General features: G+C 34.3%; 2 protein-coding genes across 7 annotated transcripts in view; both read left to right on the top strand.

Annotated features, from left to right (window-relative positions):
• Nucleotides 1-26931, top strand: part of LOC118191457 (coiled-coil domain-containing protein AGAP005037-like) — a 769544-nt gene that overhangs the window by 51150 nt on the left and 691463 nt on the right. The window lies entirely within an intron of this gene.
• LOC118201362 (histone-lysine N-methyltransferase SETMAR-like) lies at nt 19980-20906 on the top strand. The gene has a single exon (XM_035373457.2). The coding sequence runs from the start codon at nt 19980-19982 to the stop codon at nt 20904-20906; it is 927 nt and encodes a 308-aa protein (XP_035229348.2).

Here is a 26931-nt window from a genome sequence, read left to right as displayed (position 1 = left end):
TGGCTGAGCGTCACATTTTGAGGCATTTCATGTTACATTATACAAGAGATAATACAATTTCGCATAATATTTCACTAAAATTATTTAAATTTATACAAAATTCGTAGCAATATATATATATATATATATATATATATATATCTTATTTTCGGAAAAGTGTTCTATTGCTTGTAGATTCAAGGTTTGTGAGATTGTAAAGGTTTTTCCAAGAGATATTCAGATTGATTCAAATCAAGAATATACTTTTAACATGATCAGATATCAATTTATTTCCTTTTTCCTCCACCGAAGCGAATTTCTAGATAAAAAAGCTCTGTTGACGTACTTGTTGGAATGATTGAGTAAATATAAACTTAAATATTTTTTGTGCATTTGTAAAATCCATATTTTTGTAATTAAATGTCCATAAATATACATTATTTTATCATCTTATAACTCTTCTAGTATAATTATTTTCATGGTAGTGAATTTATAAAATTTCTATTTGCTTTTGAATAGAGTAAATATTGAAATATTTGTTCATTTCTACGTTGTCATTAATACTGGTAAAGATTTAATAAATTTTAAATCAAACTTTCGAATTAATTTCAAATTAAAATTTTGTACTTTTATAAGAAATGTGCTTTTGCAAAATTGCGATACGTTCTGACGTGTACGAGATTTATTTCCTGGCGGAACTTTTTTTATCATTTCCAGTAACCAGTAAGAGAAATTGTAATTAGGCTTAAAAAGTCAATTTTTCTTATATATAAAACCCTTGTAAAATAGGAAGAAAATTATCATTTGAAAGATCTGAATATATATAGAAGGGATACAGAATTTTCTATTCGCCTTTTCTCCGCAGTCAAATGCAAAGGAATTAAGTATATAGAAACTAACTTGATGTTTATGGTTTAGCTTTTGAGATGAATTTGGAATAATTAATTGTTTAAAATTTCATTTAGCTATTGCCCGTCGTTTCGGGTCAAGTTGTCTATAGCATGTTCCAGCTATAACATTGACAACAATATCAAATAATTCATATAAGTAATGAGATCTATGGCGGACGTGTGATTATATCTGCTTAGATATCGTAGCAAAAACTGGTGTCCCCGATATTCGTCATCTGTCTTGCTTCTGAGTGGATTGCTTGATTTTCAGTTACGGTAAAAGACCTAGCATCATATTTCAGTTTTGAAAGGAATGTATTGTTTAGATATTGGATGATAAAGCAAAATCAGATTAGATTCTTTTGTTAACGTTTCCAACGTGCCGTTTTTATTATCGCTAGAAAAGAAAGCAACAAACCCCATGCTGTGTTATCTCATCAGGTAACCTCCTTTTACTCGGATCAATAGGTAGTTAAATTTATTAGAAAGTTAGCTTTAGCTCCAAAGGTCCCTTTATTAGCTTTTGCAATTGCAGATGGAAATTGAAATTCTCGATGGCGCGCGGCAGCTTTAATTGAGTTTTAAAATTTCTCAGTACGTTAAGTCTCGATTTCCAATATAGTCTAAGCATATAGTTTGTAAATCAGCTGCTTGTCTATTCTGAAACGCGGCTCGATTTACATTAACTACTAGGAAACAGAAAATGGACTTTTCAGTTTTGAATGAATAAATGAAATTTGTAATCAGTCAAATTTTCTTCTGTATGCTGCAAGATGTTTTATTCATTCGGGATTTCTAGGTTTGTATTTCTGTTTACCCGTTTACAGGGAAGTTTGTATTGCAATGTCTGATATGTTTAGCTAACATAAAATGTTCTCAACGTTGAGGACGGTTTGTTGAATTATCACCAAGACCTTTAAAGTACTAAAAAGTCAGGAGAAGAGTGTAAAGAACCCTTTATTAGCTCAAATACAATTTACAGTCGGTACCAACTCCTACTTGTTTACAAAAGCCAAAGATTTATTTCGAAAGGTAATGAATAAATTAAAAATTAATGAAGTTATAACGTCTGGTATGCTTGACATCATAAAATGTATTCGACGTTGAAGGCTGTTTGGTGAGTAATCATCAAGTCCTCAAAGTACTACAAAGTCAGGAGAAGGGTATAAATGTTTATGAATCAGGAGAAGGGTTTATGAATTCAAATAAAGTTCACAGGTGGCACCAACTATGCTTACAAAGATCCAAAACTTTTGGCTTAACTCAAAAGCTAATGGATAACTTAAAAGCAATGAAGTTGAAGTAAAGTCTAACGGCTCCACAGGTTGACTATCGAGAACTGGCTCTCACTCGAAAGTCAGCGTCAACAATCCTAATGGCAAGAATAGTTCAATGCCACAGAAGCGTAATAGCTAGAGAATCGACAGTTAGCAAAGTGGAGTTCAAGCAGGCAGAACACGCTTTGATTTGACCTCCCAAAATTGTTTCTTAAGTAACAACTTCTTTCTACATCATTTGGATACGCGTGCTAATCAATTTGCATTATGGCAAGAAAAGTATGAGTTGAATGCAAGAGCGATAGAAAAGTTGATTGGACCTAAAACAACTATTAAGTAAGTTAAATAAACCACCACAGTATATTTCGGAAATATATTTTCTTGCCGAAAATAAACTTCTGAAAACATATTTTGAGATTATATCTTAAAATAAACCTCTGTAGAGTATTCTTTATAAAAAAATTCTGTATAATCTCTCTCTATTAATAGTATGTCTTCAGAATATGTTTTTCTGAAATATGTTCTGAGGACATATTATTACTCTGAAAACATTTCGATCAGATTTTGTGTTCCTTACGATATCACAAGCGAAAATGATTTGCATTCTAATCTCCTGATTATAAGTTGTGCTATACGCATAAATGCATATCATGCTGTCCATCATATTTAACTTAAAATTAAATTATCAGTTTAAATCGTTTGATTGAGGATGTTTTGTCCCAAACATTAAAAATCTAATATAATCCTAGCTGCATTCTCACTAACAAGTAAGGTATTTAGAAGAAACTCAGGCAATTTTCAAAGTCATGCTAATATTGTTGAATTTTACAATGTATGTATAGAGTGAGTAGTAATAATTGTAGTAAGTTTTTGTAACAATTGTATGTACTACTTCGTATTGCTGAGTTATGTTTCTTTAATTAAGCGCTCAATCTGCATTTCACTTTTAAATAAATGTATGAGTTGGATTTCATAATTAGAGTATTGCCTTAGACGAGGGATGAGCAAACGCTTTTGGTCGCGGGCCAAAAATCGAAAAAGGTTTGGCGGGCCAAGAGAAATTTTTCTAAAATTTTAAAAACAATATACAAGTATTGTAATTTAAATATGTTAAGGAGATGAATGAAATTGCGATTTCATTTTTAAAAGTTCCTTATATTGAGGTTCGAAACGTACTGATTATAAAGAACGAGGCTAAATGATAATCTGTTAGTCTACGTCTGAAATAATTTTGAGGTTCATAGTCGAAAACACTTATTCACATATATGAGATGAAGCAAACATATCATAGATTTCCTGGGAGTGATATATTAAATTTGGGAAACTTAACTTTCGATAATGAATTGTAAAATCTAACTTTGGTATATTTAGAAACAACTACTTGAGATGATTGTTAGATTGCAACTCAATTAATTTAAGTTGCAAATCTAACCTCACTGCTTCACAATTTACGTCAAAAGGCATGGTAAAAATATACAGTTAATTTTGAATGGCACTAAGATCTTGAATTCTGCGTTCGAACTCAAAATGTTTAGGTTAATAAAGCTTATGAAGATTTTTTGAAATCTTCATAATTCTTAAGCTTCTCTTCATTTACTGAGAGCATTGAATTTAACCTCGGGAAATGAGACAAGTCGTTCTTAATTAGCTGCCCAGCAAACACATTAAGTTTTAGTTTAAAAGCTTTAAAATGGACCCAGTTATCGTCGATAAATTTATTTTTCCCTTGCATCTTGATATTCAAGTTGCTCATATGACAAAGAAGATGTGTGAAAATTGCAAAGCCCGAAAGCCATACTGTATCTTTTAACATTTTGCTCTCCGCAGAACACAGTTTCTCATGGAAGAAAGACGCAATGTCGTCTTTCAGCTGCCAAACTCGCTCGGAAACACATCCTGCACGAACGGACTGAAGAAAATCTTGAACTTGCCCACGAGATCGAATAGTAACCCGTGCTTGATGCAGCTTCACGACTGACACAGATTCAATGACTTACACAGAGCTTCTTGATGTATAACACAATGTAGAAAAACAACATTGTTCCCAGGATAGTTTTGTTTAAAGAGTCTGAGAAATCCAGATTTTTTTCCTGTTATATTAGTGAGGATGTGTGTAGTCTTTATTAAAATATAACATTTCTATTCTATTAATTTCTTTAAATTAAAGAGAATTTAGTCTGCCAACAAGAGGTCCTCGTAGAATTATATTTTATCAGTATGAATATATATTTTATCAGCAGGTATCAGCGGAATTCCTAAATATTTTCAACGAAATCCTAGGACTTTGTAGAATTTCGATTGAGAAACCCTTGCTACAAGTCGCATCAAGAATGCTGTTAGATTTAATTGACTTCTGCTCTGACAACTGCAGTAGTTCTTCAAATTCTTTTGACGCAACTACTTGCCAGCGACTAAATTAACAAGAAAGAAATCTTTCCATCTTTTCCTTAAAATTTTTCCTCTTTAGGAGTAGAATAAATAACGTTTTTTAAATGTCATTCTGGAGCTAATTCACTTTGGTTTTGAATTCCTTGTGCATGTAAAGTGACTTTAAAAGAAGCGTTAAAATAAGTAATTTGTTCAAATCTTTCAAAACTACAATGGAATCTGAGTAATCTTATTTTTGAACAAACACAATATGTACTTAAATTACTTATGCATTTATCGTAGAGAATTAATTTAGTTAAGGACGCCATAAAATTCTAATTTTATTTGTTCCGTAAGTAAGATAGATTCTTCACTCTGTACGTTGTTCTCAAGCTTTACTTGGAAGATCTCCCGCCGTTACGTATTTTCATTTGCATAGTCCGAACGATTTAATAACTGAATAAGGAGAGTGCACATTTTTACTTTAATTTTACTTGCTGTAATTATTATTAAGAGTAACAAAATTTGAAATTCAATTAAATTTCTTAAAGACACTTTAAAATGACTCATTGCAAATAATTCGTTCAAAATAATGATGTATTTGTGCGTTTGTTTGTTCGTGTTATTAACTTCTGATAAATTATACTAAATGTTTTGCCACATTTGATCGAATAAAATTGAATATAGGTGAAATATTGGATGGAACTTAAAATTTTACGACCATTTGATTAGAAAGACAAAAATCATTAAAAATTACGTGCCGTTGTTGATGATATAATGAGAGGGAATTAGTTTATTTTTCTATCGAAATTTTTTATATGGGTTCCATATCGCATCAGCCTGAAAAATGTATGAGTATGAATCGTAATTTTTGCAGCTTTATTAGAGAAGGATTACAGCGGTATCGTTCTCTCTATTGTTAGATGCATTACTCTCAATGTAACTTAACTTGCATCGGGTACTTCCGGTAGTCAGTACTATTAAAGCGATGTCTCCATAAAGAAATAAAACGAATTTACCGTTTCTTAATCTACCACAGTAATATAACTTTCGTTCATATAACAATTACCTTTGTGCAATAGACAAATAATTAGCAGTAACATAGAAACAATCAGCAACATTGCCTTAAGGCTATAACGATGAAGACAGCTTCTCGGCAAAGCACTACAGTACAGCTCCCGACTCGGTCAATCGCTCTCAAGCTAATCTCCGAACTGAAGACACTAATTTCGCTCCGTACAGGCAGGGTATATATAGCTTTAACCTACCTTCGAGGATATTCCCGAGAAAACCACTAAAAATGCGTTCTAGAACGTTTTCGCTCCCTCTTTGACATACCGCTAACTTGTCTAAATATATCGTCAAATAGGCGATTTCACGTCAAATCTGGTAATTCTGCCACTTTTTGACGACCCTAAGCTTACCTACTTTGGTGGGAAGCTATCTCATTGCATAGCCACTGGGCATTTGCAACATTATGTAATATTAGGAACAATAAATCAAATCCAGAGGGCAAAATTTTCTAATTTTAATAATCAGTGCAAGACTAGGAAATTAAGATTTCTCTTTTCTTATTTTTTCTTTCTTGTGAGAGAAATCAGGTAACCATCAAACGCTACCAAAGCAAATTAAGCAGCAATACTTTTAACATAAAAAAATTCAAACCACTCAGACGAATTCGCATTGCATAGCTTTGTTATCGCTGCGGAGATTTATATTATTCCTCATTTATTCTTCGACTGTTAATCTAAATATTACTACTACGGATGCTCAATAAATCTATACCTAGCTAAGAATACTAATCTTACTCCGAAAGTGTAACTGAATTTGCACCGCCATCAAACGGATCAATAAAGTGCAATTATTATCCTTCGCCTCTGATAATTCCGTTTTCGAGGATTCGTAACGAACTTTGAATGTTGTTGTTCTTTTGGATGTATTATTGTTCTAATAATAAGATTCTTTCGCATTCGGAAGCTCTAAACAAATGTCTGATTCCATAAAATGTTTGGCATTGATAGGTTTGGCATAAATGAACCACTTACTGTTGCTTCAATTGAAGGTATTGCGTTGTTAGCATGAAAATAAAAAGTAGTAATGTGAAACAACTTTGTTGAGAATTTTAGATTATTTTTTAATTTATATGAATTTAACCGTTAGATACCGACGTTAATACTAAAAAACTGTCATTATCTAACAAGTGCTTTTCTAAATTTAGTAAAATATGCGGTGTGTATATAAACCGTAAGTAAATATGCGGCCAAAAATTATTACTGCACAAATATGCCGCCGTACTATTATATGTTATGAGAATTAATGTAAATGAAAAACGAAGTATGCCTACCAATAACTGATGCATTCAAAATTCAATCCTGTAAAATGTGTTTTAAAAATGTCTGTTTTAAGGTTATTTTGAGTTAATTAACCAGTTATTATGATTTCAATCATTACTTCATCTTTCCGTAGTCCTCACTAAGGACGCAAATTAGGCGTTAGGTACATAGAGTGTCTCAAAGAGTTGTTGCCAAACTTAAACATGCTGGTCTGTCATATATGGCAAACACAACTTACATACGAGCTTGTGTCCGAAACTGCGTGTTGCGAGCGCTAGAGGACAATGTTGGCAGGCTTATAGAGAGTTGGACTTGGGATCATTTCAGTTGAGGATGTTGCAGGAGAAGGATGAATCGGTTTACTAACTAAGATCTTTATGGACATTTTACGGAAAGAGTGTTGCCGGATCTGGTGGTTGACGTTCCAGGAGCTACACGCCACAACATTTGATTTTAGCATGATAGAGCGCCTGCACATTTTAGCAGCACTGTGCATGAATACCTGGATAGGACACCTCTTGATCGCTGGTTTGGTAGAGGTCGCATGCCCATCGCGATCCTCCTACCCGACTTCCCTGGATTTCGAGCTGTGCGGATACACGAAGTCCAGAGTGTATGAGACAACAGTAACATCGGACATGGATCTCGTTGTCAGAATCGTGGAAACGGCGGCTCGTGTCCGTGACACACCTACCCAATTTGAACGGGTCCGTGAATCCTAGTGTCGACGTTATGAAGCATGCACTGTGGCAAATGGAAGGAATTTTGAACATGTTCTGTGATTTAACCATGTTCTTTAATAAAGGTCATATTAACACCTCTTTCGACTTCCTTTTTACTTCCTTGTACGAAGTAAAAAGGAAGTATTGTAATCGCGAAAAGTTTCAGGCGGCATATTTCAACGAAAATATCAATTTTGACCGCTTTCGAATGCAATTTAACGATGTATTTGCGTGATATCTGTACGTAAGGACAGAATAAAAGACTCTTTTCCTCCAAAAAATTATAAAACTGCTTTAAAATGAATTCTGAAGAGAATTTTTCGTGGGGTATGTATGAACGTATGTACGTACGTACGTACGTACGTATCTCGCATAACTGAAAAACGAGTAGCCTCAGAACATTGAAATTTTGTATATAGGACTGCTATAACATGTAGATGTGCACCTCGTATTTTGTGAGCAATCGGCAGCAACAAACGTATATAAATAGATTTATATATATCCACTCTGTTACCCGGTTCAGTGATTCTCAGTTTCTTTACTCTTATATGTTTGTAAATTGCACATTTTTTGCTTTAAAAATGATTTAATTATGTTGTTCTTATCTTCCGGTTAAAGTTTTTATGCCTTTAGTAAATCTGTATGCAATATTTTTAGAATTATCAACAATTTTAAAGTTGTTTAAGTGCCGCTAAGCCTAATAATTTTTTTTTATGGCGGCCATTGCTTGTTTACATTTGAACAGCAGAGTAGTGGATTTGTTGCCAGTCTAGAGAAACGTAGCTTCGCAACAACAAAGATAGCGCCTTCATTTATTATTGCGAATTAAATCATGCTTAATCCTTTCTGGAATTTTTTCGAAGAAATAAGTGTTTAAGATTTACTTCGTAATTTTTAATACAGATATTTTGAGTTTTTATGTATTTTTGCCTTGTCGCGAAGTGAGAACTGAATTAATTGAATGAGAAATACTAAATCGTCTGTGAAAAACTGTTTCTTTTTTTGTTTTGTTTGCTTAATTTCTTTTATATTTATATCTTTCAAGCTTTATTATAGTATTTGAATAGAACATGTGCAACGATTAGATAATTCTTTAAATGATATAAATTTTGTGCATTCTGAGTTATAATATGAACGAAATATAATACTGTTAAGTGAACCTAGCGCCAGAGTGTCGCTATGTTAAACAAATAAAGTGAATTTTAAGGAATACATTTATTCTATTGTGGTTTATGCGCTGTCGGCGAAGTAGGTTTAATTCAATCCAATAAGTTTAAACGAAATGCAAGAAAAAATGCGTATAATTTAATATTCCGTACAAGGAAGTCGTGTTGTACACATCAGAGTTTTGTTTTCACCTGTACGCTTGCGAACATTGTCTTCTAGCGGTCGCCACTCAAATTTTTTAACATAGTTTGGAAACAATCTTTTGAGACACACTATATAAATCCAGGGTTTGAATGTTTCAGAGTTAGAGCTTCTGGCAACCTTGCATTGCAATTACTTGCTACAGCCACTTCAACTAAATTTATTATGGCTTTAGCCGACAATTAAAGTACTCGCCGTTAATTTCATTGAGCCAGCTTAGTAGGTAGTTTATTTTGAATGAAGTCTTAGTCTACATTACATAAATTTGAATTTAATTTCGTCTTATGCTACTTTAAATACCTTCAACTAGAGATGGTTCACCTATAGCACTCGTAATGCCTTCTGTTAATTTAAATACGAGTTAAAAAGGTTATTTTAATCTTTTTTCAAGCCTTTGTTTTTGCTTTAGATTAAAACCATAACTCTCATTTCAGTGTAACAGGGACCAAAAGATTTTGATTTGAACATTTATACAAGATTCAGTTTTCTTCAGTTTTATCATTTTTGTCCGAAGTAAAAGTTATTCTGCACAGATATGTTGTTATAAATATAAAAAGAAGGCGATATTTTAAATTAGAATGTCTAGAAAAAATTCTCTTAAGTAGAAAACGTAAATATTAAACGAGGGGGTATAAAACAGTTGTATAATGAGGACTAAAATTATTGTCATTAATGAAAATTAATAAATGTAAACAAAAAACAAAAGCCTAAAGGATGTATTTCTCATTAATTGAAAAGCAAATGAATTTGAAAGATGAATTCGTTTCTTCATTTTTAGCATATGGGAGAGATGGTTGTAAATAAAATAGAGCTGTTGCCAATTCCTGTAGCATAAAATATGTTTTTAACTTCCAAACTACAACGCTCATCGGTGTAAAAAATAAGCTATTAAAAACATATACTTTTTAATATCATTTTCTCGTGTTTCAATTGTGACAAGATTTTTTTGGGAGCGTTTGATGTGTGTATTAAGACTTCGAAGCTAAAACATAAACACAACAACAGTTACATTAAAGGCACGGAGATTGTTTATTTAGTTAAGGCAAAACATGCGATAGCTATCTGCCAAGGGAGGATAGCTGTCGTGAAAGACATTTAAGGTCAAACTGCTCGCATTTACGTTGCACCAGGTGGAGAGCACAAAAAGGTAGCAAACCCTTTCTTTGGATTAGATTTCGGCCCAAACAATCAGTGCTCAGCGAGCTTATCTGTTGTTCCTGCTGCTAATGTTCACTTGTCTGACCAATAGCCAGCCCAAGCCACGGAAGTTCTCGTGGTAAGGAGAAAAAAGTTTACGCCTGTCGTTGGCAACAGCCTTGAGCACCTAACAGATGACAATGAGATTTAGCTCAGTTCCGCCCCAGTTTTCATGGAGAGCCCCCGGGGGGACGGGTCCGAGGGTCTCTCATCCCTCTTTCCCTACCACCACCAACTCGAGAGTATTTTCGGCTAGCCGCATGTTTAAAGTGTTTATTGTTTTATGCGATTTTCCCCTGGCAAAATTCACCTTTATCCGGTCATGAGATTATTTATTCATTTGGTATGTATTAAATTATGATTTTAAATATTTTGCTACCTTACTCTCCTTAATAAAGTAAATATCATCTTAATTAAAGGAAGTTTTCGAAAACAGAGAGTAAAATAAGTAATTTTAAAAATTTAGCTAATATAAGCCGTTTAACAACAGGTTTTCATGCGTAGATCCGAAATGCCGTGCCATGCAGAGATTAAATACAGGAAAACGGATAATAAAATGCCTGAAATATTATGGCACGCGTATGGTGATGGATAACACTTAGTCAGGCTTCAATGCTTCTATGAAGACATCTCAAAGGCAATAATACACGAATGATCGAGAAAACATGCTCTAGAATGCTATATATTATGACTGCTAATTTATCAAGCAAAGCAGTAATAATTTATCAAGCAAAGCAGTAATAACAATTTTTGAAAAACCAATTTTGGTCAAGAAAACATCTTGCGCAATATGCTGCAAAATAAGTAAAAAATAAAAATTGTAGAAAGCTCGCCTAAAAGTTACCAAGAGCTGCTGCTCCAAAAGGTTAAAGACGTTTTCAAAAATTAATACACATGAAAAGCAAATCATTAGACATGTAAAACATAAATACAATAAAATTAAATAACAGAAAAAGTTAAAAAGTAAGCGGAAAATGGTAAATTAGCTCAATTCGACATCCAAACAGGCTTTTCAAGGGAAATTTCATTTATTTGAACGTCGAATCAAGCTAACCCCATTACGCGTTTCGCCGAAACAGACAATTGAAACTTTTTCGCTAAAAAATTTTTTGACAAAGTGTCTTGGAAATTTTAATAGTCTCAATTCTCTGTTCCAATTTCCCGACGCGTTCGCTCAGAAAGACACATTAAGGTGTTAAAATATGTTAATCAAAATCAAACTTTCTAAATCTAGTCTAAAATTAAAATCAAAACGAAAATAAATAGCGATGAGCTATTAGTCCTAAAAATACAAATACATTCGGGCTGGGCCTGCAAGCTTAAAGATTAACAATTTAATTTTTAAAAATTGTAGATTTTATAAAACTGTAAGAAAACCTGTAGTTAATAATCAATATAAAATAAAATTGAGAAAAGAACAACTCAGTGGGTCTTGCTAAGACCAAGAAAAAGTTGTAACAAAAGAAACAAAAAACTGACCTTTGGCGATGTAAAGCTGTCCCTCTGCAAACATGCAGAAAAATGGCTGCTAACTTCAAGCGTCTTATTTTTGGATGACGTAGGTAGGGGGGAGCGAAGAGTTGTGGGCGTTTAGCCAATGCGAAGTGATTTTCGTTATCTGTAACTCGTCTCCTATTATCGGAGGGGGCCGGAAACCTCGGGAACCGTGTGAAGAGCTCAAAAAATGGCGCTTGGTTTGGAGAAGGATGGAAAAAATTTTTTCGAAGTGAAAATGGCAAATCAGCTAAAACTATAAAAACTTGGCCATTAAAGCATGAGAAGAAGGAAAAAACAGTAATTTGTTAAAAAAGTCGTAATTCTTCAAGCTAGCGGACGATCAAGCTACTATGAAAAATGAAAAAAGCCCGATTTGTTAATAAAAGCAGAAAAGTTGGCCACTAAAGAAATTTAAATTTAAAAATATGTACATAATAGTATTTAAGATTAAAGTGCCAAAATTTTTTGGAGGAAAGAGAATGAATAAACAAGACTGGCATTAACCTTACCTAATTATAGATTTTTTGAGTTACATAATGATTTTTTATACCTAAAGCTACGGACGGTTTAAGAAGGATGACTAATTCAGAGAATCTATTGTAAAAATGTACAGAAAATTCTTGTTTATTCATTCTCTTTCCTCCAAAAAATTTTGGCACTTTAATCTTAAATACTATTATGTACATATTATTAAATTTAAATTTCTTTAGTGGCCAATTTTTCTGCTTTTATTAACAAATCGGACTTTTTTCATTTTTCATAGTAGCTTGATCGCCCGCTAGCTTGAAGAATTACGACTTTTTTTTAACAAATTACTGTTTTTTCCTTTTTCTCATGCTTTAATGGCCAAGTTTTTATAGTTTTAGCTGATTTGCCATTTTCACTTCGAAAAAATTTTTTCCAACCTTCTCCAAACCAAGCGCCATTTTTTGAGCTCTTCACACGGTTCCCGAGGTTTCCGGCCCCCTCCGATAATAGGAGACGAGTTACAGATAACGAAAATCACTTCGCATTGGCTAAACGCCCACAACTCTTCGCCCCCCCTACCTACGTCATCCAAAAATAAGACGCTTGAAGTTAGCAGCCATTTTTCTGCATGTTTGCAGAGGGACAGCTTTACATCGCCAAAGGTCAGTTTTTCGTTTCTTTTGTTACAACTTTTTCTTGGTCTTAGCAAGACCCACTGAGTTGTTCTTTTCTCAATTTTATTTTATATTGATTATTAACTACAGGTTTTCTTACAGTTTTATAAAATCTACAATTTTTAAAAATTAAATTGTTAATCTTTAAGCTTGCAGGCCCAGCCCGAATGTATTTGTATTTTTAGGACTAATAGCTCATCGCTATTTATTTTCGTTTTCATTTTAATTTTAGACTAGATTTAGAAAGTTTGATTTTGATTAACATATTTTAACACCTTAATGTGTCTTTCTGAGCGAACGCGTCGGGAAATTGGAACAGAGAATTGAGACTATTAAAATTTCCAAGACACTTTGTCAAAACATTTTTTAGCGAAAAAGTTTCAATTGTCTGTTTCGGCGAAACGCGTAATGGGGTTAGCTTGATTCGACGTTCAAATAAATGAAATTTCCCTTGAAAAGCCTGTTTGGATGTCGAATTGGGCTAATTTACCATTTTCCGCTTACTTTTTAACTTTTTCTGTTATTTAATTTTATTGTATTTATGTTTTACATGTCTAATGATTTGCTTTTCATGTGTATTAATTTTTGAAAACGTCTTTAACCTTTTAGAGCAGCAGCTCTTGGTAACTTTTAGGCGAGCTTTCTACAATTTTTATTTTTTATGACTGCTAATGTTACAATTTGCAAGTGAGCAGACAGTGTATGATACTCATTTCTTAAGCATTTTAAAGTCTATTTGCTGGAAGCCATGAAAAGGTAAATACTCAGCTTATTCAGTCGTTCTTATTTTTAAATAATTTCCGTTTACATGTTGAGGCATTGGTTGACATCAGTGAGACAACAGTAGAATGAATTTCATATAAGCGTCAAGATATTTGTGGAATTCTCAACTCTAAGAAGATAACTATTGGAAAGAGTTTCTCTTCTCAGGTGAGAAAGTGAAAAGGGCTAAAAGACAGCTGTAGTGCTAAAAGAAATTTCAAAAAAGATCTATTATTTTTAATGTTATAAAATGCTGTAAAACGTTACTCAGTCTAAAACTTAGTTTGAACAGTAAATAAACACAGGGCTAGTATTATCATCCGATTTTAAATGAGAGAACTAATCTCTTAATTTTTCAGTCAGCGTACGTCGTTGGCATAAATGATATCTCTTTGACCAAACTTAAGTTTTATCTTTCCCAAAAGATGAGTCTAAATACTGTTGAGCGATCTTACGTATTCCACTATGTGCATATATGAGGTATAATTTCCACTACTTGCGGAGATTGGCCATACTTTCCTTTTGAAACAGCGAGGGTCTTCTTTAATGGAATTCCTGCCAAAAACAAAATTTTGTGATTTATGAAACAAAATTTTGTGATTTATGAAACAAAATTTTGTGATTTATGAAACAAAATTTTGTGATTTATGAAACAAAATTTTGTGATTTATGAAAACTAAGCTTAATAGATATAATACCTCCCGGAGGTAGACGTAGAAAATTCTGCAAAGCTACTGCCTAGGATCTGTACCTAGGCAGTCTCGGCCACGGGGGTATAAAATTTATGAACTTGGTGGTTCTGAAGGCCCTGAGAAAGGACACTTATTGGCCAGCCTCGGGGTCTTGCATGTTCTGAGCGGTGTGGAACCGTAGCCGGGGGGGGTGATCCCCCGGTTTGCTGGGTAACGACCTACTGCGACGGGCTCGCCCATGCGACTGGCAGGTAGCAAATCAAACGACCAGTGCTGCCTGGAGATTTCTTCAGGTGGTGCGCCGATGCTCTGGAGGGGTAATAGTAGAGGTTGAACCTCTAAGACGTGCCTCAAACGGGTAGTGGACCTGTAATGTGATTAAGTTCACGAGGCAAGAAATGCCTAAAATTATGTTATGTTATATTAATAGATATATAGTTCTTGTAAGCTCAATTAGTTATAATTTACTTCAGATAAAATTCTAACTGATTTATTTTGACGTCTTACTTCTGGTGCATATTTTTATTAGAGTGCCACATTACTAGATTAATGTTTTGAGGCTCAGTTTTCTTTTACAGCACATTTCCTTTGTGGATATAAACTGATGAAAATGTCTGTTATTCTCGTCTCTCGGAGAAAAATTCAAATTTAGAGTTTGAAAAATTAAGCTTAACTAGTTGCTAAAATTAGCCTCTCACTTCCTTATAATTTTTCAGAATCTCACTAATTAGTTGTCTGTAATTTTCTAAGCTATGGTTTTGCTTACTTTTATTTACCTAAGAAGTTATTTATTATGTTGTTAAAAGTTTTCCATGCTTCGGCAAATTCAGTCTTATTTACTATGCCTTTGTAATCAAGATCACCTCGTTTCTCTAATTTGAAGAACCAACAGAAGATACCCTCCTTAATTATAGGTGAATTTTGTTATTAGAAAACAACAAATTTCTCCATTTCTATCTTTTGCCTTCACATATATTTTCGTTTTACCGTGTTTAATGTGAAGAAATGTGAACAAATATACGTTTCGAGGATTCCATAGTGATTGGGAATAGTTTTAATTCCAATCTATAATGACTCTCTTTCATGGATCAGCACTTTTAATATAGTGTTTACCTTTGTTACTGTTGTACCCCTTACATTTAAAGCAACATATTGTGTGTCCAAGTTGTATTTCGAAGAATATAGCTGTTATAAGGTATGTTATAAGGTATTTTCAGAGCTTGCATTCGTGATGTAACGGTAGCACACTCGATGCATATCCGACAGGTTCCAGGTTCGACTCCCGGAGAGGGCATTCCTCGTTTTCACGTCTTCAGCATAAAATAACCTAATGACTCTACTCAGGAGCCCGAACTAAAAGTTGATGAAAGATAATTTGTCACCACCAGGATTTGGTGATTGCATCCCTTAATCCCCAGTCGTCCTTTAAAAGGGGGTATTTCTCCTCCTTCCAACATGCTTTGTGATGTAACAGTAGCACACTCGGAGCGTATTCGAGAGGTACAGGCTCGACTCCCAGCGAGGGCATTGTCCATTTTTCACGTCTTCTGTATAACCTAATGACTGTACAATGTTAGGTCATAGACATGGCATTAATATTTCATGTTAATTTACACTACTGAGAAAAAATTTCAGATTTTTATATTCTTATCCGCACTAGTATTGCTGGAATTTCGCTCGACGTGTCCGGCACATGACGATAAAAATTCCTGACAAGTCGGTCAATTCCTGACAAATTCCTGACGATAAAAATTCCTGACAATTCATTAAGGTGGTAAAAAGCGGGTGACCATGCCTCACAGAGCCGTAGGAAAACCAGAATACGAGATAAGCTAGATTCAGGAGCAATGGGGTACACTGTAGTGTATGTATGTGTTGAAGCATAGAAAACAAAGACAAATTAGGACAAATAATACAAGACATAATTTAAAGATTACACTAAGAATAACATATCTAAATACGAAGCTGTATACAATAGGTGACACAGTATGCAATATAAAATAAAATACAAGTTATAATAAATACGACAAATTGCATATTTTTATATGTGAAAGATAAGCAAGTAAATAATCATTTCCTTTACGATACAAGACTGCTCTTAAGATCCATTTCAAAGGATTTGTAAACAGCCCTAATCTGTTAGGTTTGTATTAATATTCCAAAAATTTACGTAATGTGGCTACTTTATTTTAATATGCAAAATAATTTTCGGTAAACAAATATTTTACAGCAAGCTCTTGTAGTCTCTGATGAAACCCCGATATTTTTATGCATTTACAAAGAGACTCCGTCTCTTCAGTCTTGCCGCTAACGCTTCAGCTTGTCATTTTGATAAATTAATCTCAGTAATAACATTTTCTAAATCAGATTGACAGGAGGCAATTTACAGCGTAATTGAGAACGAAGCCAAACTTATAAGGCATTTCCTCCGCTTTCTTAGCATGCCTTCGTGGCGTAATGGCGCGTATTCGACAGGTTCGAGGTTCGAGTCTCGGCGAGGGCATTGCTTATTTTTCATGACTCTTGCTTAAAAAAAATCCTAATGTCTCTACAAACTGACCTTGATATATTTTTACATTTCTAACAGAAATCGAAGACAGTGCGGCAAAAAATGACAAAATGAGTAATAATCTCTTAAAAGTTCTGCAAAAAAATGATATCAATAAGACTTAAAAAATAAAGACTTTCAAGGAAGCATACAAAGAACCAAAGGCAGTAAGTAAAACAATTATCATATGGAGATACATTTACTATAGTCATAGTGAAAATAACAATTTGAAGAAATGAGGCTCTGCTTGGCATGTAACACGCTGGTAACATACCAAGAAAGTAATGAGCTCTTGGTGTTTGGAAATTAGAGAGAAATAGCTGGCAGTTTATGCTGTTGCTTTATCCATGAATTTCGTGGAAGAATGGTTGCCAGAGCCTGAAGTAGATTAGACTTCTACTTTCGCTCCCGTTTTAAGGAAGAGCACCCCTGGGGGTAGTCCCAGGGTCTCCCACCCTGTCCCCTTCCAAACCACACGAGAGGACTTTCTGCTCGCCATGTATTTAGAGTGCCTCATGCCGCAAAGACACTATACATTTACAAACATCCATACCTTCTCCGGGATTCGAAGCTGGGCTCTTCGATACCGCAGTTAGCTTCCCTAACCACTATACCGTCTGGGCGGCGGCGTTTTTGTACCTAATTTTATCAATACCATTTCTAATTCATGGTTTCACGTAAAGATCTATTTTATAATAGTATCAAAATATTCTTGCCAAATAATATTGCAGCTTAAAAAACAAATTTGCTAACATCGTCATAGCAAAAACTGAGGACAATTACATTCCTACTGACAAAAGAACTTTCATTTTAAAAAAGAAATTTTTTGAAAGCTTGAAAACGTACCAATTGCCAAAATTATTGAAAAAGTTTTGATGGTAACAAAGAATAATCAGTTAAAAGCACAAAAATTTTAAAGTTAATTATATTACTTAGTTTTTCAATTTTTTTTTTGCATAACTTTTGTTTGGTAAAATAGTTGTACTGCCTCTAATTATCATATCTGAAATCACAAAATTAATTTTTTAACTAAAATTATTAACAGGCTTGTACTAAAATTTATCCATATTCTTTCTTTTATGTAGCTCATCGATGAGTAAAATTTTTAAATATTCTTGCAGCTAGGTGTTTGATTCCGCATTTTGAAAATAGAAATAAACATGATAAAACAACGCAAAAGATTTCAGTTTTCCCTTTTTATTCTTTTTTAAAAATCCGAAATATTTAATTTTTTTCATAACAAAGGCACAAAGGAGTTTAAGTTAATTTCATTTTCTTTTTACTTCCAGGAACTTTCTGGTAAATTATTTTATATTTTTTTAGAAGATGGGAACTGTCCAATTTATATTTTCCGGATGATGTTTTACTGTCTCAAAATTTCAAATTTAAACACAGTAGCAAGTTAAAAATAAATTCTCTTAATTTTTTAAAGGATTAAAATGAGTTCCCTCGGAAACCTAAGCTTAAATTTTGTTTTTATCAACATAAGAAAAAAATAGCAGAATAGGATATTATTTTATGTACGATTTAATTTAACGCAAGCTTAGTGTATACTTCATTGATTAGAGTATTGGGAGAAAAAATATTGAAAAGAGGATGAAAGTGTTCATTAAAGTTAATTCAGCATCATTAAAAAACGGGGAAAGCAGCTTGAAGAGGCATAAGTAAAATATCACTTGATTTTAATTAAAATTCTCTAAAAACTGGAGAACCATGAGGCGTGTTAAATATCTTTTCGTAAATCTCAAATAATTCAATAATAAAAATATTTCATAAGTAAAAAATAATTACTTATTTTCTAATTTGTCACAAACTGAAAATTAATAAATTTAGCGAATACCATTGAACAATAAATAATCAACTTTTTTTTTTTTGTGCCTCTGCACCAACTACCGAAACTTAAAATATTTTTCATGCTGATTTGAGTTCTAATTACTAAATTTTTCTATCAAGCATTATTTTCGAGAACTTCTTTTATTTTTTACAAAAAGTATCGTTATTTTATATGCATATATTATTTTAATTAACGATAATTATCATAGAATAAAATTGCGGTAAACTTCATTTTATCTCTGGCCCACTTTTTGTAAAAAGTTCAATTATGTGTTTCATTTTTATATATAATGCGTTTTCATTGTACATTTATCCAGATCGAAATATTATTCATACTTGTCACTTACAGTCCGCACAGAAAAATCAAAACAAAGATTCAGAATATAAATCTAGAGTGATACCTCACACACCTGTGTTTTATAGCTTTTTAGAAATTCACTGATTAGTTCTTGATTATATCTTGCATATCATTTATCTAAGAAATCGGTCTTAATGCTTTTAAAGAACTTCGATGTATCATATTCAGCGTTATTCTGCATACCTTCAATTTCAGAATTACTCACCTATTCTCTATATTCAAAATCGATTAAAGATACCCTCCTTAATATTGGCTTCAATAAATTTAGCAAATTTCGTTTTTTAGAAAGTGAAAAGCCTTCTTTTCTACCCTGATTGCAGGTACAGGGAAAAGTATAGGGGACACCTGGGCTGTACCATAGATCAACTGGTATGCTTTCCATGCTCGCTAACCCTAAAAATATTGCAATCTTTATAAGCGTTCACAAAGAAAATGTTGAGTTTCTCCGAGGAGATGAGCACCTGAAGCTTTCCAAACGACCTAGAGTTTACATGTTACGGTACATCACGCAGTCACACCGTGCAACCCGCATCCAATATTTGTTAAAAATAATGATTAAGGACATAATGTGATTATAACACAGGTACAATGCAACTTGAAATTCACAGATCAAATTGAGAACATTTGCTTTGATGTAACAGAACTAAAAGATAAACATAATGAGAAAAATATAATAAGTACTAGGTAACACAATGTTGTAATGAAAGGCACGTCCAGAAAGTAAGTTCCGTTTCAATTTATCTCCGCTGCAGCTCTGCGATCGCAGTTCCGCACATGCGCAGTAGACGCTCTGTATCAAGGAGAAGAAACGCGCGCCATATGGAGATCGCTGTCAGTCACGTACGCTTTGTTGTGCTTGTTTACAATGTCGGTGTTGATTGAAAATCCCGCCGCTTGTGAAATCAGATCTGTGATTCGTTTTCTGAATGCGAGGAAAGTGAAACCTAGTGAAATTTATCGGCAAATTTGCGATGTTTACGGACCAAAAGCGATGAGTGATTCAATGGTGAGAAGATGGGTCCGAAGTTCAATGACGAACGTAGTGATGTGCACGATGAAGAACAAAGTGGGCGTCCATCTTTGGTTACAGAAGAACTGGTTCACGCGATTGATGACAAGATCCATGAAAACCGAAGGTTTACAATTAGTGCTCTCGCTATGGAATTTCCCCAGATTTCACGATCACTAATGCATGAAATTGTTACCGAAAAACTGAAATTTCGTAAACTTTGCTCACGTTGGGTACCAAAGATTCTTACTGAGCAACACAAAACAAAACGGATGGGTAATGCACTTCAGTTTTTGACCCGTTATGCTGAAAGCGGCGAAGAATTTCTGACACAGATAGTCACAGGAGATGAAACTTGGGTTTCTTACGACACCCCTGAAAATAAGCGGCAATCAATGGAATGGAGGCACACTTCATCCCCAGCAAAGGTTAAGCCGAAGCAAATCTTGACACCTCGAAAAATGATGTGCACAGTGTTCTGGGACTGGAAAGGCATCTTACTCATTGATTTCTTACCGCGTGGTCAAACAATCAAAGCAGATGCTTATTGCGAGACACTTCGGAAATTGCGCCGCGTAATACAGAATAAGCGCCGAGGATTGCTGTCAAAAGGTGTTGTTTTTCTTCACGACAACGCACGACCACTCACTGCAAATGTGACGAAAAACCTTCTACAGGGATTTGGCTGGGACGTGTTTGACCATCCTCCGGACAGCCCTGACCTCGCTCCTAGCGACTTTCATCTATTCTTACATCTTAAGTCATTACTTGGCGGTCAGCACTTCAACAATGACGACGAGCTGAAAGAAACTGTTTCCAACTGGTTGAAGACACAGGCGGCAAATTTCTATGAAGAAGGTATACAAAAACTTGTGCCACGCTATGACAAATGCCTGAAAATATATCGGCAGTTATGTGGAAAAGTAGTTTAAGAGTTGTTGAATTTTGTGCAATAAATAACTTTTCTGTAGCTGTACACAATTTACTTTTATTACCAAACGGAACTTACTTTCTGGACGTACATTGTACTAAATAAGTGTTTATAGAGTCAGATCGTTTGAGAATAATATTAAAAAACACTGTGAGTAAGAATCTGAAACTAAAGAAAGAAAAAATATACAATATTTCTTCAGGGGTCATAATGTTTTGCAACGCAGAGAGAGAGGGTAAGGGAACATTCGATTGTTGCAGTGGCTGTGCTCTTTCCAAAGGTTGAGAGTCGCCCATTCCCAACAGTATATAAAAAAATCTTTAGCCTTAGTAAAACAACCTTTATCTTTTGTTAATATTTCCTGCGAATTAATTTTTAGTTATAGTATCTTCACAATTTGTGTCCATTTTATCTTAATAGAAAGGAATGATAAATAAACTTGGGCGTGATTTTAAAAGCTTACAGAGTCTCTCTCTCTCTTAGTTAACATAAACTGAATGTAAACTCTAAAGACCTAAGCCACTTCGCACTATGTCTTGGAAATTATAACTGAGACTTGGAAAAGTTGTAAAAGACCCTTTTATTAACTCATAATTTAACAGAAGGCACCGCTTGCGTTTAAAGAAACAGGCAGCATTTATGGCTTAAATCAAAAGGTAAAGAATTTAACTAGACTAAGTAAATTATAATAAGTCCAAAGGCTACACAAACAGAAAACGCTTAAGTTGCTCAGACCTAATATCGGTGATTGTCAGATTTTTCCAGTCGAGATTTGTGAAGGTGTTTGGATGATTTAAACCTCAATATTCCTGTTGAAAATGCTAATATGCTTGTAGATCAGCTGGAGGTTTTGGGAATACCTTATAATTTAATACTGGGTGAAAAATAGAAAAAAAAGACACCCTAGATATTATTCTAAAATCAAATGCCATGTCACTATTGGATAATAACTATCCTGAACCAGAATGGATGCGTGTAATTACAGATGATTCTACAGTGAATAATGCAGCTAGCGCAGGTGTATATTGTAAACTGTTTTCACACTATGCCCCAATGGGGCAACAGTTTTCAAACTTTAATGCAGTTCATGCTGTTTTTTTGACTGTGTCTAATTTGAAATCTAGAACTGAGTTTCTTACAAAGGCCTTCATTCTTGTTGATCCTAAGACGGTCACTCTGGGCCTCCTCTTGCGTCAAAAATAAAATGAGATCTCAGGGAACTAAATAGGAACGGTAAAACAGTTTAATTTCCGTAGATACCATCCCACGTAGATATTGATGGTAATGAAAAAGCATATCTCTTGGCAAACAGAGGTATGGAGTTATTTATTGAACAGAGTTCCATTCCTTTGGTTTCCCCTAAAAGAAGTATTCGAGAGAATCTTATGTTTGCTTACAATACAGAACTATCAATTAAATCGAAGGGTAAACTCTGGGATAATATCAGATTTGACTGGAATGAGTTCAGTCGCAGACCACTGGGTAATTTCAGACTGTGTACAGAGCACAACTGCTTAGCCGAACATTTCAGAAAAAAAAAAAAAAAAAAAAAAAAAAAAAAAAAAAAAAAAGAAATACTTACTGATGGCCAATACCTTGTTGTACGCTCATGTCCATAAATTAAGGATAATTCGGAGTCATGTGGAAATCGAACTCTAAAATAAATATATCACCTGTAAAATCACAACACACATCTTCAAGAATTATATGCAAATTTCAGGAAGTAACCAGATTACACTGATGGTACGTCACAATGATGAGAGTGTAAGAGAGTGATATAAAAGAAATACAGACAAAGAAGTAAATTTGTTTGCAGGCGCTTTATAAGCATTTCAGTGCAATAACCGAATAGTTATGACACAAAGGATGCATTTGGATGATTTTTTACGTGGTAGAATTATCGGCCGTCTGAAATGTGGGCGTACCCAACTGGAAGTATCAGACGAACTTGGAATTGCCCAAAGTGTCATCTCCAGGCTTTGGCAACGATTCCAAGATGATGGTAATGTGAGTAGCAGTTACAGCACAGGTCGCCCCAGAGTTTCAACGCCGAATGAGGACCGGTATTTGGCAGTTACTGCCAAAAGAAACAGGCGGAGCACAGCCTCAGACCTGTCTCGTCAACTCTCTTCAGCCACTGGTACGACAATTTCAAGACAGACCGTGTACAGACGCTTAGGGCAGATTGTTCTATATGCTCGTAGACCTGTCAGATGCGTTCCACTTACTGCAACTCACTGTCGCCTGCGGTTAGCCTGGAGTAGAGAGCATGCATTGTGGACACCGCAACAGTGGGCTTATGTGATGTTTTCCGAGAGTCCAGGTTCAGCTTACAGTCTGATTCTCGCCGGACTTTCACATGGAGAGCTCCAGGTACCCGTTACCTCCAGGTACCTGTTACCACCAAGAAAACATCATTGAGCGACACCGTTACGGTGGTGCAGGAGTGCTCATTTGGGGTGGAATTATTTTGGGTTCCAGAACTGACCTGCATGTTCAAATTGGAACCATGACAAGCGAAATCTATTGGGACGTCATTCTGGAACAACATGTACGTTTGTTTAGGGGCGCCATGGCGCACGATTTGTGTTTATGGATGACAACGCCCGTCCTCACCGTGCAAACATCGTAAGCGAATACCTTCAATCGGAGGATATCACCCGTATGGACTGGCCAGCATTTTCACCAGACTTGAATCCAGTAGAGCACGTGTGGGATATGCTTGGCCGACAAGTTGCAGCCCGTCAACCTTCTCCTACATGTCTACCGGAACTTCGGAGAGCATTGCTTTTTGAGTAGTGTAATATCCCCCAAGATCAGATCCATAATTTGATACTCAGCATGCCTAGGCGTAGTACGGACTGTATTGCATCGTCTGGGAGACATATAGTGTATTAAAAATCATACCAACCATGTAATATTGATTTTTTGTAAATAGGTTTTTTTTTTTGTAATTTGCTCCAGGGAGAAAAAATCGCTAATTTTTTTTAATAATATCAAACATATAGCATTTGTTTTTGCTCTTTACCTTTTGTTTAATAAATAAGCTTTACAAATAAGTCAAATTTGTTTTGCTTCTAACTCTTTCTTTGCCTGATTTTGCATTATCCTTAATTTATGGACATGAGTGTAGACAGACTCTACGAATAAGCAACGCTTGCTCATCTGTCCGGACCTTGACCCAAAGTTACAGCATAGTGGTGATGTTCTCCAGCTGTATTAGATAGCCAGAGACACGGATCTTATGACCTGAGCACATGGTTGTTTCACCTCTAATTACTGAGGATTTTTTAAGATTTTAATTGTGACATTTTTATATTCTTACTTTTTGGCATTGCAAAGACTTGAATTTTAGTGCTGTAATTTTTAAGCGTTTTTAATATTTTCGTGATGTAATTTTGTATTGAATGTTTTTGTTTTTTGGCGAGTGACCTGATGTAAATGAATTGATTCCCCCCCCCCAAAAAAAAGACATAAGCCTGAAAAACCTAATGGTGAGAATAATGCAACACCGCAGATACACTGCTTTCAAGAGAATGAACTAGAAACGTGATTTCAGTAGGCAGAATAGGCTCAGATTCTACTCTTTAAGATCTTTCTTTAAATACTGTCTATTTCTATATCAATTGAATACGGCCGAACTAGAAATTACCATTCTGGCAGGCAAACGGAAAGCGAGAACGACTGTAAAGATTACTAACATAAAATAATTAGTTAAAGGATAAATGATTACTCTACAAGTTTCAATGAACAGCACTGAAATGCATATGCAACGAGCAGCAATCTGGAAACCTCCATCAGATTATAAGGTATTTCTCTCACTTTCCTACCGTGCCTTCGTGGTGTAGTGGTCAGCACACTGAGCCGGTATTTCAGAGCTCCGTGGTTCGATTCTCGGCGAAGGCGTTTGCTATGGGTCATCTTTCCTGCTTTAAAAAAAAAAAAAAATCCTAATGTCTCTACAGTGGCGCCCAAACTAAAAGGGTTGTGGATGATGACTCTCCACACCCAGGATTTGGCGATTGGGTCTCCTAAATTCCTCAGTCGCCCTTTAAAAGGGGGAGTAGATAAGGTATTTCTCCCGCCTTCCTAGCGTGCCTTCGTGATGTAGTGGTTCTGCACGTTGTGCCGGTATTCCAGATGTTGCGTTTCGATTCCCGGCGAAGGCGTTTCCTAACTTTTCATCTCTCCGGCTTTTCCAAAAATACCTGATGTCTCTAGAAGATAATAGCTATTCTTGTGCAGAAGTCTACATACTGAATTCAAGGAGTAAATAAAAAATCATTCATATAAATGTTAAATATTTAAATCGTTCTTTAAAACTGTTTATTAAAAGTTACTCAGCCGAAATATATAAATAAATACAGTATTAAATTGTTTACTTAGACTGTTTCAATACTTACTAATTGTGACTTCAAGTTCTAGAAAGAATTTTCATTTTAAATCATTGAAATCCTTGTTTCATTCAGAATTATTAATTACGAACCTGTTTTCATTAAATCTTTGTATTATTTCTAGTTTGTTCCTTTGAACAATTTATTCACAATTTACTCTGCCAATATTTTTATTTACCTTAAGTAAATGTAACCGCACACACTTGGTTAAGAAACAGTTCGCACCCAACAAATCATTAATTTGAACAAATATTTACTAAATTTCATAAGTTTAAATACCTATTTAGATAAAGATTGCATTTTCTTTGCCTCAGCGACATCCATTGTAAATTTCTGTAAAGCTAGAGGAAACAATACACGCATTTAGAAGCATGGAATGTATTGGAACAAAATAAGCATATTCGTTAAAACAACCAAACAAAAAAGTTTAAAAAACAAAACACGAAAATGCAGAAAATCGTTTCGTAGAACGTAGATTCATCTAATTAACGGAATTCCTACGTAACATATCATAGCTATTATTTATTAACCCAGAGGGCGTTAACCCAGGAGGGCTACTAATTTCTTTTTGGCATTTTGCGTCGAAAACTTAAAAAGTCTGAATCACTTTTCAAACTGTTGCCACCAAATGTTAGAGCTCTGCATTATATTCAAAAAAATTAAATAATGAAGAATATGCTTGAATTCATGTATGTTTCTAGCACTGTGAAAAAAAAAAAAACGGTACTTAGAGACATCAAATTTTGAATAAAGTAGTCCTGCACTCGAACATGGCATCTGCAAGCTCAAATTTGGAATTTGTTTTTATTATCTATTTCACATTCTGTAAATCTTTAACGAATTTTTGATTAACAAACTCAACGATTTCAAAGCGAGCAATGGCAACACCTAACGGAGGGGGGGGAATTGTGATATTGCTGATATTTTGTGATATTGCTGTTGAATTGAATTTTAAGTGCGAAGAACATAATATTTAATAAATTAAAGTAACACGCAAAACGTTAAAAAAACGCCCCTTTGGGAGTAATATAGAATCTGAAAGCTTTCAGATTTTTTTAAATTAATCGTTATTTTTCAAGAAGAATTTATGTAAAAAAGTCTTTATAAAAGCATTTTCCTTCTTTCGAAACTATTCATTTTTAGAATATATGATATGCATGTGAAAATATGATATTTGTATCTTGAAAGTAGTTTTTGGTTTTGGTTAAATACTGTTAATAATCAATTTATTATTGATTTATATTTGTCAGGTGGACAATTTATATTTGACAAAATGACATTTAAAATATTAAAGCTAGACCTTAATTATTTCTATCCGAAACAGTGCAAAAGAAATGCATGCTTTTTAAAGAAAATCAACTGTAAGAAAAAAACTACTAAGCGAAAGAAGGATTTGACATTTTTTTCTCTAATTAAACGAGCTGAAGTATCATCTGAGATAAAAACTCCTTCTAAAATGAAGGATTTACTTAATGTGAATAAATCGCATCGGATAAATTCCAGCATATAACCATGGACTTTGTGTGAACTGATATCGATTTTGCTTTACTTCCCTTTCATTAATAAAATCAGTATTAGGCTCGGATAGTCGCTTTTGCTTCGAAAAATAAATTCCTTTTTTTTTTGGCTTAA

Source organism: Stegodyphus dumicola, chromosome 2 (genome assembly GCF_044657685.1).
Source record: "Stegodyphus dumicola isolate Sdum_Otavi_A_Nest chromosome 2, ASM4465768v1".
Taxonomy (NCBI): Eukaryota; Metazoa; Arthropoda; class Arachnida; order Araneae; family Eresidae; genus Stegodyphus; species Stegodyphus dumicola.
The sequence above is the reverse complement of the archived record's forward strand: the minus strand, read 5'-3'. Positions and strand labels throughout refer to the sequence as shown.

What these genes read in the sequence shown, in the direction of transcription:
- LOC118201362 (XM_035373457.2), top strand. Translation starts at nt 19,980, where the DNA reads ATGGGTCCGAAGTTCAATGACGAACGTAGTGATGTGCACGATGAAGAA.